General features: G+C 41.3%; 1 protein-coding gene across 1 annotated transcript; it reads left to right on the forward strand.

The window, feature by feature from the left end:
• Window positions 1-9666: 9666 nt before the first annotated feature.
• On the forward strand, window positions 9667-13443 carry LOC112072382 (metalloproteinase inhibitor 2-like). The gene is made up of 4 exons (XM_024139790.2): window positions 9667-9925; window positions 11121-11194; window positions 11771-11873; window positions 13323-13443. The coding sequence occupies exons 1-4, from the start codon at window positions 9802-9804 to the stop codon at window positions 13349-13351; spliced, it is 330 nt and encodes a 109-aa protein (XP_023995558.1). The 5' UTR covers window positions 9667-9801; the 3' UTR covers window positions 13352-13443.

Raw genomic sequence — 13443 nt, forward strand, 5'->3', positions numbered from 1 at the left:
AGAGAGATACATACACAAGGGATCCGTAGACTCAGAGGTAAACAATCTGTCAATGTTTAATCATTGTTTCCATAGCTCTTACCAACATTAGGTTGCATTGACATTTGTCCTGTATTAGCTGTCCCTGGGACATCAAATAGTCCGAATATAAAACCTGTTGTTTAACAAATCCACTGGGGCCTTCAAAAAGTTGGTGCTGACTTATCAGCTCAATATTCGGTACTTAAAAATGTACTTGGATCTACTTCATGGATCTACTTCAACTTGGATCTACTTCAATTTGGATCTACTTCAACTTGGATCTACTTCAATTTGGATCTACTTCAGTTATTCAAACTATCGAAATGAGTAAAATAAAATTTGAAAGGGCAAAAACATATCTTATTAATATATTCATACCTCTGCCCAAATGCTTCCACTGTGTCCCTTACACCCTGAGTTCCGTGAGTACCACTCACTTTCATTGGAGGCTTATCTACTGTCCACAGGAGCTTATCTTTAACCCAAACACCAGATGGCAGCCTTTCATTTAATATCAGTCCCAAGGCTCAATCCTTCTGTTCATCATGTGGCCTTGTACTGAAACCTTAGACCCTTCAAATTACTAAGATATTGCATATTAGAGTCTACCTGAAAGCACTAATAACACATACTGTCAACACTCATGAAATTGGACATCAACTGATAGACCACTGATAGACCCCCCCCCCCCCCCAAAATACATTCGGGCTGTCTCTCGGGCTTCCGTCGTGGCCACGAACCCCGGTGTTGTCATTGTTGTTCCCTCGCTGCCTCCGCCTGCTTCCATGGAAGGCTTCTGTCTCCTGCCATAATCTCGTCCCACACCAGGATGTCCTCCACTCCTGGCTTTCCTCCTGGGCACGCTGCTTGGTCCGTTGTTGTTGGGATCTTCTGTAGCGATCGTTATAAGGAGAGGACCAAGATGCAGCGTGGTATGTTTCCATCCTTTTTATTTGGAAGAGAAACTCAAAGGAAAAAACAATAAAGCGAAAAAAAATAAATGTGAAGCTCAAAGTAGTGCTCTCAGTCAACTATATCTAGACAAGATCCCACAAAGCACAATGAGGAAATGGCTGCCTAAATATGACCCACAATCAGAGACAACGATAAACAGCTACCTCTGATTGGGAACCATAACAGGCCAACATAGATAATTAGACACTTAGATAACCCACCTTGTCACTTTCACGCCCCAACCAACATAGAGAATAAACAGCTCTCTATGGTCAGGGCGTGACAATTGACTTACTGAAATTCAGTAGACGTGTCCCTCAGAGGTTTGCCGGATCAGTATCTTCCCCCGGGCACCTCACAGTAAAAGTCTGGTCTGGGCGGGTCCAGGTCATCTTTGGTCAGACAGGAATTTCCCTCACACTTTCACACAGAATGCGCCACCAGTGTTCCCTCACAGACCTTCACTGACGCCAAGATTGTGGAGGAAATTGAAGGGACACCTGAAGTCAATTTTAAATGAATCACTCTTATTATCACAGCCGGAGAGGTACACAAACTCAATCAAGCTTGATGAAAACTAGGCATTCCCTTTCAGTCCTTATATAATGCTACACAAACATGTCATATAAGCATGATTGACATTATTCATTATCTCTTATTAACATTGGTTCTCTGCATGTGACTGACTTATACCTCACGATGATTCTTCTCTCAAAGCTCGGACCTTGAAACCAAGATGCTCCTTTTAGTTCCCAGAGCAATGTTCTGGTGTTACTGACAATTTTCTGAGGAAGAGGGCACAGTCACCCTGCACGAACCAAGATAGAGTGAGAGGAGATGCTGTGTACAATTCGAGGCTATCTCTTCAGACAATAAAACTTTCCCTCATAATGGGCTGCGTCTCAATCACCACATCTGCGGTGGAAGGTGCTGAGCTACAACAGTGTTAGTCAGACCCTGAGACATCCCGAAAATCGGTCTTCTCACAAAAATATAAATAGTGTAAGACCCCTGTGTGGAAAGGCAAGACTCTCACGAAACACGTACATGTCAATTTCTTAATGAAACAACAAGGAGGAAGCAGAAAACATCTGTTTTACTGGCCTGCTGCATCGGACGGGTAAAGTAGGCCTAACATGCATGACAACAACAAACACTGAACTTTCATATACATGCATAACTGACCAAATTATGAAAGATAAGCATTGTCATTTTAACTCTGTAAAGTGAGTGTGGAATAGGTGAACAAAAATAACAAACCACATTATGACAAACCACCTGGTGCTGACAACTTGGATGGAAAGTTACTGAGGATGGTAGCGGACTATATTGTCACTCCTATTTGCCATTTCTTCAATCTCAGCCTGCAGAAAAAGAGCCCTCAGACCTGTAGGGAAGCGAAGCTATTACTCTACGGAAGAATAGCGAAGCACCCTGTACTTGTACAAACAGCTGACCAATCAACATGCTACAGACGCTTAGTAAACTTTTGGATTAAATTGTGTTTAAACAAATTAACACCTGACTTTCAGCATGCTTATAGGGAAGCACTCAACATGTACGGCACTGAAACAAATGAATGATGATTGGCTGAAATAAATGGATAATAAGAAGATTGTGGGAGCTGTTTTGGTTGACCAGTGCAGCTTATTACATTATCAATCAGTCTGGTGTTATAAAAAACATATGTGTTATGTCTTTGCATTATCTGCCATATCGTGGATTGAGAGTTACCTATCTAATAGAACACAGGCTGTTCTTTAATGGATGCCTCTCTAACATAAACCAGGTAGAAACTTAACCTCATCTAAAACCCTGAACCTCATCTAAAACCCTGAAACTCATCTAAAACCTGAACCTCATCTAAAACCCTAAACATCATCTAAAACCCTGAACCTCATCTAAAACCCTAAACCTCATCTAAAACCTGAACCTGATCTAAAACCCTGAAAGACCAGACTTTTACTGTGAGGTGCCCGGGGGAAGATACCTGATCCGGCAAACCTCTGAGGGACACGTCTACTGAATTTCAGTAAGTCAATTGTCACGCCCTGACCATAGAGAGCTGTTTATTCTCTATGTTGGTTGGGGCGTGACAGTGACAAGGGTTGGTTATCTAAGTGTCTAATTATCTATGTTGGCCTGTTATGGTTCCCAATCAGAGGTAGCTGTTTATCGTTGTCTCTGATTGTGGATCATATTCAGGGAGCCATTTCCTCATTGTGCTTTGTGGGATCTTGTCTAGATATAGTTGACTGAGAGCACTACTTTGAGCTTCACATTTAGTTTTTTCCTTTGAGTTTCTCTTTTATCAGTGGTGTATCAGTTGATGTCCAATTTCATGAGTGTTGACAGTATGTGTTATTAGTGGCTTTCAGATAGCACTCTAATATTGCAATATCTTAGTAATTGAAGGGTCTAAGTTTTCAATACAAGGCCACATGATGAACAGAGGGATTGAGCCTTGGGACTGATTTAAATGAAAGGCTGCTATCTTGTGTTTTGGGTTAAAGATAAGCTTCCTGTGGACCAGTAGATAAGCCTCCAATGAAAGTGAGTGGTACTCACTGAACTCAGGGTGTAAGGGACACAGTGGAAGCATTTGGGGCAGAGGTATGAATCATTTAATAAGATATGTTTTTGACCCTTTCCAATTATTTTTACTCATTTCGATAGTTTGAATAACACCAGTCCAGAATTGAAGTAGATCCAAGTAAATGTTTAAGTACTGAATATTGAGATAAGTCAGCACCAACTTTTTGAAGGCCCCTGTGGATTTGTTAAACAAGTTTTATATTTAGACTATTTGATGTTCCAGAGAAAGTTAATACAGAACTGTCAATACAACCCGATTGTGGTAAGAGCTATGGAAACAATGATTAACCATTGACAGATGTATTTACCTCTGAGTCTACGGATCCCTTGTGTATGTGTGTGTGTTTTTTAATAGATTCACTCCTGTTGATAGAAGTATAACCTTGCTTGTAGATTTTAGCTTTATTATGATGATAGTATTTCCATAAATTAAATTGTGTAAGGAAGCATGTGTGTARCTGATTGACTTGATTTGTGTTGATTTAGCTTACTTTAATAGAAGTATTTTGATGGACCCTAATTTGATAGTTTAAGCCATCATTTAATGATTACCTGAAAATGTTACAATCGTACCGGGGGGCTACCACAGAAGTGATAAAAGGAAGGGGTGTGAGGGAACATTTTATTATCTGCAGAGATAGCTTTGAATTGTACACAGCATCTCCGCTCACTATCTTGTTCGTGAAATTGACTGGGACCTCCTCCTGAACAATTGGCAGTACGCCCAGAACATTGCTCTGGGAACCAAAAGGAGTATCTCACTTTCAAGGTCTCAACTTGAGAGAAGAGCCTGTGAGGTATCACTCAGTCACATGCAGGAGCCAATGTAAATAATGAATATGTAAATTTTATTGTATGACTTGTTTGTGTAGCAGTATACAAGGACTGAAAGGGAACACCCTTGGCAAAGTTTATCAAGCTTGGACTGAGTTTGTGAACCTCTCCAGACATCATAAAAGAGTAAATCATTAATATTGACATCAGGTGTCCCTGGTGTTGAATTTCCACCACCATGCAAAATAACATCTCTCTGCTTGAACAGACAGATTGATGGAATTTTTTTTATGTCAATTAGATTTAAGGGGCGTGGTCATCAGCTGTAACTTTCACGGTGTTGTCTGCTACAACACGTGTACCACACCCACCCCACGTGATCCTGAATCTGATTGGTCAAAGAGGTGGCACCACAGGTCCCAGAGTGTTTTTCCCCCCTGTCTAAAGTTACCCCAGGTTAAAAAAAAAATACTGAAAGCAACACTAAAGAATTCCAGTAGGCGTAGCCTAAAACAGTTATTTCTGGTCAGCCCCATTATTTAAGTAAAGACGACAGTTTATGGCAGCCGGGCAAGTTAGCCTGCTGTGTGTTGTCCCATTAGGCAAGGGATTTTTTAACTGAATACAACCAAACTAAGGAATTTCAGTAGGAGCTTCACTATACATATATTTTTTACCTGCTACACTGGAGGTGTCACTTAGTCAGGGCGAACAGAGCGCGAGCCACTTTATCCTGTTACTCCAGCCGAGATCACTTATAGCAATAACTCACCTAGCCATGCTAGCGTGCCCTCATGTGGGTACTTACAAGCATGCTAAGTAGTGTTAGGTATCAGCCATTGTCAACCAATCAAGTAGGGGTTGGAAGCTCTGGTGAGGTTCGATTGGTTACTCGCAAGCAATATCACCAAATATTTGCTTGATGATCAGCTTTGCCAACTTCAGTCCCGCCCTGTTCAGCTCCCTCGCCCATGCTTGCATCAACCAATTTGTCCCTGGCCACTGCTTCTCACCGCCTTTACTTTTGTTACGTACGCCTCTCGGAATAGGGAACGCAACACCCTGCTACAACTCAACTCCCTGTGGCGCGAAAGAGTGGGACTGTAGGTGCAAGTAAGGATGACAAAGGCAGAGATTGGTACCTTTTACAGGGAATTTATTCAGTCACACGGTAAATTTGGATAAAGGGGCTGAACAGAACCAAAGAAAGTTAATATTAAAGCCCCCTCCTACCTTATCACCTAACKTATCACCACCTGGTGCGCTAGCCAAAATACAGGGCGTGGTCCACCCAGGTCTTACCTAGTGTGTATAGAAAGTAAATACTACGGGTTATGTATGGCCGCAGGCCTCTTGCCTAAGTACTCCCTAGATGCCTTCCCCTTCCCCCCCTGAAAACAAATTCAAACAAGTTCAATAATCAACAGTCCTTTGGACAAACATACCTCCGCAGCACCGCTACAAAACACTTCACAAAAAAAACTGAGACACCACTAACTCTGGACATTAAAGACTCTCTCTCACTGAGCAACAAACTAACATAGAACATAACCAGCTCTCTGTATATAACCCTCARCTTTCTTCTGAGCAACAGAACACTGGCTTATATAGCTTCAGAAGGAGTTGGTAATTGAAGACAGCTGTTTCTGACAAGAGGGCGGGGTCAGCTCCAATTAGCAGCTTGCGGGAATCAAGGAAGCCATTTTCTTGAAACACACACACACATACAAACAAAACCACAACACAGGAACTGGGGAACGTAACAACTTTCATTGAAAATGAATGGGAAGCTGTTGTTTCACCATGTGATACTGTCTATGGTGTATATGCTCTGTCAGACGTGAGCTGCATGTTGAAATCACGCTCTGTAAAAGTTTGGAGTATGTGTCTGATGTAGCAGGCCAGAAAAACAGATTTTTCTGCTTCCTACCTGTTGTTGAATTAAGGGACCGACAAGTTTTGGCATTTTTGCGTGTAAACAACTATCGGGTAAGCAACCACAAAATACTGCTGATTTGGCCGATGGGAAAGTGCCTTTCAGACCTTAAAGTCAATCTCTCTGTGTAGGGTATGACATAGTGATGAATCAGTTGCAGAATGGTTGTATATGGACTATAGTGACTTTTTCTAATCAGGTCACGTAGATTTAAACTCCTGGAAAAACTCCTGGCCCTATACGGAGGATGAAAACCCTGTCAAACTGCAGCAACCATTTCTCACATGAGTTATAATTTAAAACTGGAATAACAGGGGAGTTTCCCTTACACAGACACAGAGACAACTGTAATGAGACAATACAACTAACAGGACCAAGCTTGCTTTATGCAGTGTGGCATCATGTAGGCTCATGGAGAGAAATGGCCTGTGTCCAAAATCGTTCAATTCCATCCGTGTATATTCATACCACTAGATTTATTCCGCATTTTGTTGTGTTACAGTCTAAATTCAAAATGTATTACATTTATGTTTTTTCTTCACCCATCTACACACAGTACCCCATAATGACAAAGTGAAAACATGTTTTTAGAAATCATTGCAAATTTATTGAAAATGAAATACAGAAATATCTCATTTACATAAGTATTCACACCCCTGAGTCAATACTTTGTAGAAGCAACTTTGGCAGCRATTACAGCTGTGAGTATCTCTGAGTAAGTCTCTAAGAGCTTTCCCCACCTGGATTGTACATAATTTACCTATTATTCTTTTCAAAACGCTTAAAGCTCTGTCAAAATGTGTTTTTTTGATCATTGCTAGACCATTTTCAAGTTGTCATAGATTTTCTAGCAGATTTAAGTCATAGCTGTAACTCGGCCAATCAGGAACACGCACTTCTTGGAAGAAACTCAGTGTAGATTTGGCCTTGTGTTTTAGGCTATTTTCCTGCTGAAAGGTGAATTCATCTCCCAGTGTCTGGGAAAGCGGACTGGACCAGGTTTTTCTAGGATTTTTCCTGCATAGCTAAATTGGTTTCTTTTTTTATCCGAAAACTCCTCAGTCCTTAACGATGACAAGCATACCCATAACATGATGCAGTACCACTATGCTTGAAAATATGTAGAGTGGTACTCAGTAATGTGTTGTATTGGATTTGCCCCAAACATAACCTTTGTATTCAGAACAAAAAGTGAATTGCTTTGCACATTTTTAGCAGAATTACTTTAGTTCCTTATTGCAAACAGGATGCATGTTTTGGCATATTTTGATTCTGTACAGAGCTTCCTTCTTTTCACTCTGTCAATTAGGTTAGTATTGTGGAGTAACTACAATGTTGTGACCATCCTCAGTTTTTCCTATCACAGCCATAAACTCTGTTGCTGTTTAAAAGTCACCACTGGCCTCATGGTGAAATCCCTGAGCGGTTTTCTTCCTCTCTGAGTTAGGAAAGACGCCTGTATCTTTGTAGTGACTGGGTGTATTGATACACACCCAAAGTGTATTTAATAACTTCACCATGCTAAAAGGGATATTCATGTCTGCTTTTTCCCATCTACCAATAGGTGCTTCTTTGTAATGCATTGGAATACTCTGTCTTGTGGTTGAATCTGTCTTTGAAATTCACTGTTTGACTGTGGGACCTTACAGATATTGCATGTGAGGGGTACAGCGATGAGGTAGTCATTCAAAAATCATGTTAAACACTATTATTGCCACAAAGTGAGTCCATGCAACTTATTATATGACTTGTTACACATTTTACTACTGAACTCAGGTTTGTTGGCTGCGCCCACTATGTCCACACCTGATCTTAATGAGTGCTTGTTTCCTTTGAAATGGGTGTGTTTGAATAGACTCATATTAACAGCTTTGTATGACTTAGCATGCTAGCTCCAACCTGGTGGCCAGTGGACTAATTCCATGGATAGAGAACAGAAGATTCCACAACAAAAAATGAATGCCTAAGCAAATTAATTTCCATGTGTCCTATCTGTGCTTAGAGTTGAAACAGTCAACCCAAACTAAGCAGCAGTATTATTAAAAGTCTTATTTGAAACATGTTCTCAGAATGTTATTGAATTATCTTAAAAAACCTATCATTTCTGTTATCAGAACATTAAAACTTCCCAGGAAAATTTCAGGGAACCATAGTAAACTTCTCAGAACCTCCCTGCAACCTAAAAATAAATGTTCCCGGAACAGGTGAAGTTCACATTTCAGCTCTCAGGATGTTTAAAAAACAATACGTTTTACCAGTCAGGAAACTGATGGCTTTGTTCCAGAACAAATAGGAAAACAAAAACCTGTATTCCCACAACTTCCAAGGAACCAAATGTGCTAGCTGGGAGGCTTTCAAAAGGCCTACAAACAAACAGATTATAATTTTGGTGTGCAATAGAATTGTGTCTTTGGGCATTCAAATGTATGTTCCGTGATTTTTCTTCACAATATGACAGATAGGCTCATTCTGTTCAGACAACCCAGGCTATAACGATGTCATCCTTGTAACTGTGGATAAAAAAATAGAGATCATAAACATTGATACTGTAAATTACATGATTTTCAAATACAGAAATGTGAGTGGTTTGCTTGTATGACATCAAAGTGGTATTTATTATAATCCTTAATTCTATTTTATAACATCGACTCCTCTCAATTTAACGCATTTCCCTCACCTCAGACAACAACAAATGTGCAAAAGTAGCCCAATTAGCGGGAGGGAAGGTGTTATCTTCTTGTCTCTTGTGGTGCTCAAGTTTATAACGGCTGTCAGTCAAAACCCCTACCAGTGCTGTGAAGCGGAGAACCTGAGCTCTTATGTCATGTATAGCGTGTTACTGTACAGCAATTTAGGCGCTTATCACCAACAATCTGCCATTTTCATCTCATTTATGGGATGACAGGGCAAGTGAACTGAGCAGTTGGGCAAGTTGAGCCTGCTTAAATTCCCCAGGTGTTTTTTTTTTTTTACTGAAAGCAACAAAACTTGAAGGAATTCCAGTAGGCTTAGACCATGTTTACTTATTTACAACTGACGGCATACCCTTCAAACCGGACGCTGGGCCAATTGTGCCGCCCTATGGTACTCCCAATCCGGCCAGATTGTGATACAGCCTGGAATCAAACCAGGGTCTGTATGACGCCCTAGCACTGAGATGCAGCCTTAGATCGCTGCACCACTCGGAGCCCCCCAAAACAAATGATATTTCAGTTTCATCCCCAATTTATGGCAGCCGGGCATGTTGGCCTGTGGTTGAGCCATTAGTTAGAGGATTTTTTTATGAATGGTTGCTGTTCTGGAGTAATAGAATGAGCCTACCATAGGCTGGGTTCTGATGGGGGAGGAGCTCACAGCCTGCAATAAATAGCGGATGTCTACGTTGAGGGGAAAGTATTTGTAAGAGTTATCCGTCGTTCTGGACAGTCTCGAAGGGAAATACGTTTTATTGTAATTTACGCCTCACACTTTCATTAGTCGGATCCTTTTGTGATATTTGGGTAACCATAATTCGTTTCCAAATGACGCGGTATGTAAGCAGTTGTTTCATTACTCTGCTCGTTCTGTTCCTTTGGCGGGTCGAAGCATCGCAGAGGCTTGCAGATGCTCCCTCCGCATCCTCACAGGCTTTTTGCGATGCAGATATGGTAAGGCGAATTTGGCAACATTTCACTTTTCAGCTTTTCTTCACATGTTGAAGCTATCAATACGCAGCATGAAACTTTTTATGTATTGTCTGTGGTCGTAGTATAAATATTAGGACATGCTCATTAAGCCTGTTTACATTTCTCAACTTATTTACAGAATTAAGTAGGCGCAGTAAGATGGGCTCTAACCCTGTTCCTGGAGAGCTATGCTCCTGTAAATGTTAAATCAAACCCGTTTGTACAACGACCGAGTCAGTTTATCAACAGTATTATTAGAATCAGGTGCGCTAGATTAGTTGGAGCGAAACCTATAGGACGGCAGCTCTCCAGGAACAGGGTTGAGAGCCCTGCTTTGCTTTAGGCATAAAGTGTGCCTACACATTGAGGTCTGTTTACAAAACATTAAGGACACCTGCTCTTTCCATGACATGGACTGGCTAGGAGTTAACTATGATCCCTTATTGATGTCACTGTTACTCCACTCCAATCAGAGTAGTTGAAGGGGAGTAGACAGGTTAAAGAAGGCTGTTTAAGCCCTGAGACATGGCTTGTGTATGTGTGCCATTCAGAGGGTGAATGGGYAAGACCAAAGATTGAAGTGCCGTTAAATGGGGCATGGTAGTAGGTGCCAGGCGCACAGGTTTGTGTGAWGAACTGCAACGCTGCTGGGTTTTTCACAACAGTTTCCTGTGTATCAAGAATGGCCCACCACCCAAAGGACATCCAGCCAACTTGACACAACTGTGGGAAGCATTGGAGTCAACATGGGCCGGCATAACTATGGAATGCTTTCGACGCCTTTTCGAGTCCATGTGCCAATGACTTGAGGTTCTGTTCTATGGCATAATCGTATAGCAGCAACTACTGTACCAGACACTCTGCYGCATCTTCCTACCTGAACCAATCATCTACAGAGGGCATGATTAAACCAGGTGTGTCAAATTAAAAGCAGAAGACCAGCGCTAGGAATGTAGGACCAGGAGGGAAATGGACTTGTCATCTGTTTTGGTGTAAACCTAGCCAGAATGTTACACTGAGTCTTAACTTATGCACAAACATTCTGAGAAGACTGTAAAATGTTGGGTCTGTAAAGCATTCTACACTGTTCTCTGATCCATATCACCCTTAAACCATCAGTGTGACAGACCTGTATACCGGAATAGATTTCAATGTTWAACCTTTTCTCCCTCTTCTAGTGATCAGGGCGAAGGTGGTTGGCAAGAAAGCTTTGTCTAACGAGATCAAGTATGACATCCAACAGATCAAGGTATGATCAGCMTTTTTATTAAGTGGTTGTTCCTTCCTGCACTGAACATTGAAGCCCCTGAACCCCAGTCTGACAGATGGTCCCAATTGGCTCCAGATCTTAAGTATATGGATAGGTTTAAGCTGTGCAGTTGTGGAGCTTCCACCATATGAAAGAGTCTACTTCTATATAATGCTTCTCCCTAAAGTATTAATGTAGTTATCAGTTGACGTTCCTGTTGGTCCAAGTCTATGGTGACATACTCTATATGAACTCAGCTGCCACTTCATTAAAGCCATCACTACATTCTACCAGATAGTTGGCCCTCTGATGTCACAGGTTGCTACATTGCTGTGTTTAATTCATACAGCCCTTCTACTAAAACTCCCACTGTGCCTTACATGGTTACTAATCTTTAGACATGAGCTAGCCGTCCTTGAGGCTGGGTGTGGTAACTGGAATAAATGACTGCTTGCACCTTACAGATCTGTGAATATCAAAGGGTGTAGACTGACAGTGGCTGAGAGCTGTATTTGGTGAGGTTCTAAACTATGTGTAGATGTTTGACAGATCCTTTCTCTCCTTGTGATTGGCTAGATGTTCAAATGTCCTAACCAGGTTATCCACGCCATCTACACTGCATCCTCCCCAGCCGCATGCGGTGTGACTCTGGAAATCAACAAGGAGTATCTCTTCACAGGTGCTTTTCTCTATACTTGACCCACGTTCTATTGCCAGCACTGGTTAACCTAACCCCATCAGTCCTGAGACTCGCCACAAATCAGCTTTCCATTTATCTGCATGTCCAGCCCTTAGATTTAGCCTCAGTGTTTTACTACTTCTATTTTCAGGATAACCTGGCTACAAGTAAACAATTTGGCGTAGACTTTGGCATTGAGTTTCATTGACAAATGTTAACATGAGGTCTGCTAAAGCAAATACTTGATAATACTTCACATTTTTTAAATTACCTTTATGTAACTAGGCAAGTCAGTTAAGAACAAATTCTTATTTTCAATGACGGCCTAGGAACAGTGGGTTAACTGCCTTGTTCAGGGGCAGAACGGCAGAATTTTACCTTGTCAGCTCGGGGATTCGATCTTGCACCTTTTGGTTACTAGTCCAACGCTCTAACCACTAGGCTAATTACAGCATTCATAAATAAAGTATTATCTTCTCTTTAGAAGAACCCTTACCTTCTAATGACTCTTGATTAGCTTGTGAGCATCATATAGCACAACGTGTTACATGTTTAGAGTCTCAGGTTTTTATTAATCTCCTGAACAAAATATCAATGCCACAGCTTCTAAATTTTTTACATATAATATTCGTATAGCATTTCAGTAAATTGAAATATATTCATTAGGCCCTAATCTATGGATTTCACATGACTGGGAATACAGATTTGAATCTGTTGGTCGGAGATACTGTACCTTAAAAACAAATCTATGGCCGTGGATCAGAACAAGTTTCTGGTGTAACCAACATTTGCCTCTGCAGCGCAACACATCACCTACGCATAGTTTAGGCGTGTGCATGTTGTCCCGCTCGAAGGCGTGATATGGCTGGAACTGGAACACTTCGAACCAGTGCATCTCAAATATGCTCAATGGGTTACATTTCTGCCTATGGAGGAAGTGGGAAATGATCCCCCCCCCCCCCCCATTTGTTCAGGGACACATTATTCCATATTATATGTAGTCCCATATCTGTGGAACTTGTTCAGTTTGTCTCAGTTGTAGAATCTTATGTTCATACAAATATTTAAACATTGTTAAGTTTGCTGAAAATAAACAGTTGACAGTGAGGATATTTATTTTTTACTGAGTTTCCATTTTTATATTTCTGTTCAGTGGTATTGCGTAACTTGGAAACAATGTGGTAAGTTCAAGGGAATTAGACTTTCTATGGGCACTGGAAATGTGTACAACTAATGCATTACTCTTACTAGTATGTACACTTATGATGAGAAATCTCTGTTCTGGGCTGCATCAGTATGTCTTCACGCTCCAGGGTGACGTATACCCAGAGATGTATCCTAACCATTAGTGGGAACAAATGCTGAACTGAGCCAAGATCAGCATCTAGGGCAACAGTACCCTACACCATGTTTCCCCCATGTACATTACTCACTATCTCCTGTCTGTAGGCAAGCTGGAGACTGGAGGATGCATGTAACACTGTGTGCTATAATCCGCCTGGGAGGACGTGAGTGCTGCACAAAAGAACGGCTTGACTCGCCTCTACAAAAGTGGCTTGCGATTGCAAGG

Source organism: Salvelinus sp. IW2-2015, unplaced genomic scaffold, assembly GCF_002910315.2.
Source record: "Salvelinus sp. IW2-2015 unplaced genomic scaffold, ASM291031v2 Un_scaffold1909, whole genome shotgun sequence".
Classification (NCBI taxonomy): domain Eukaryota; kingdom Metazoa; phylum Chordata; class Actinopteri; order Salmoniformes; family Salmonidae; genus Salvelinus; species Salvelinus sp. IW2-2015.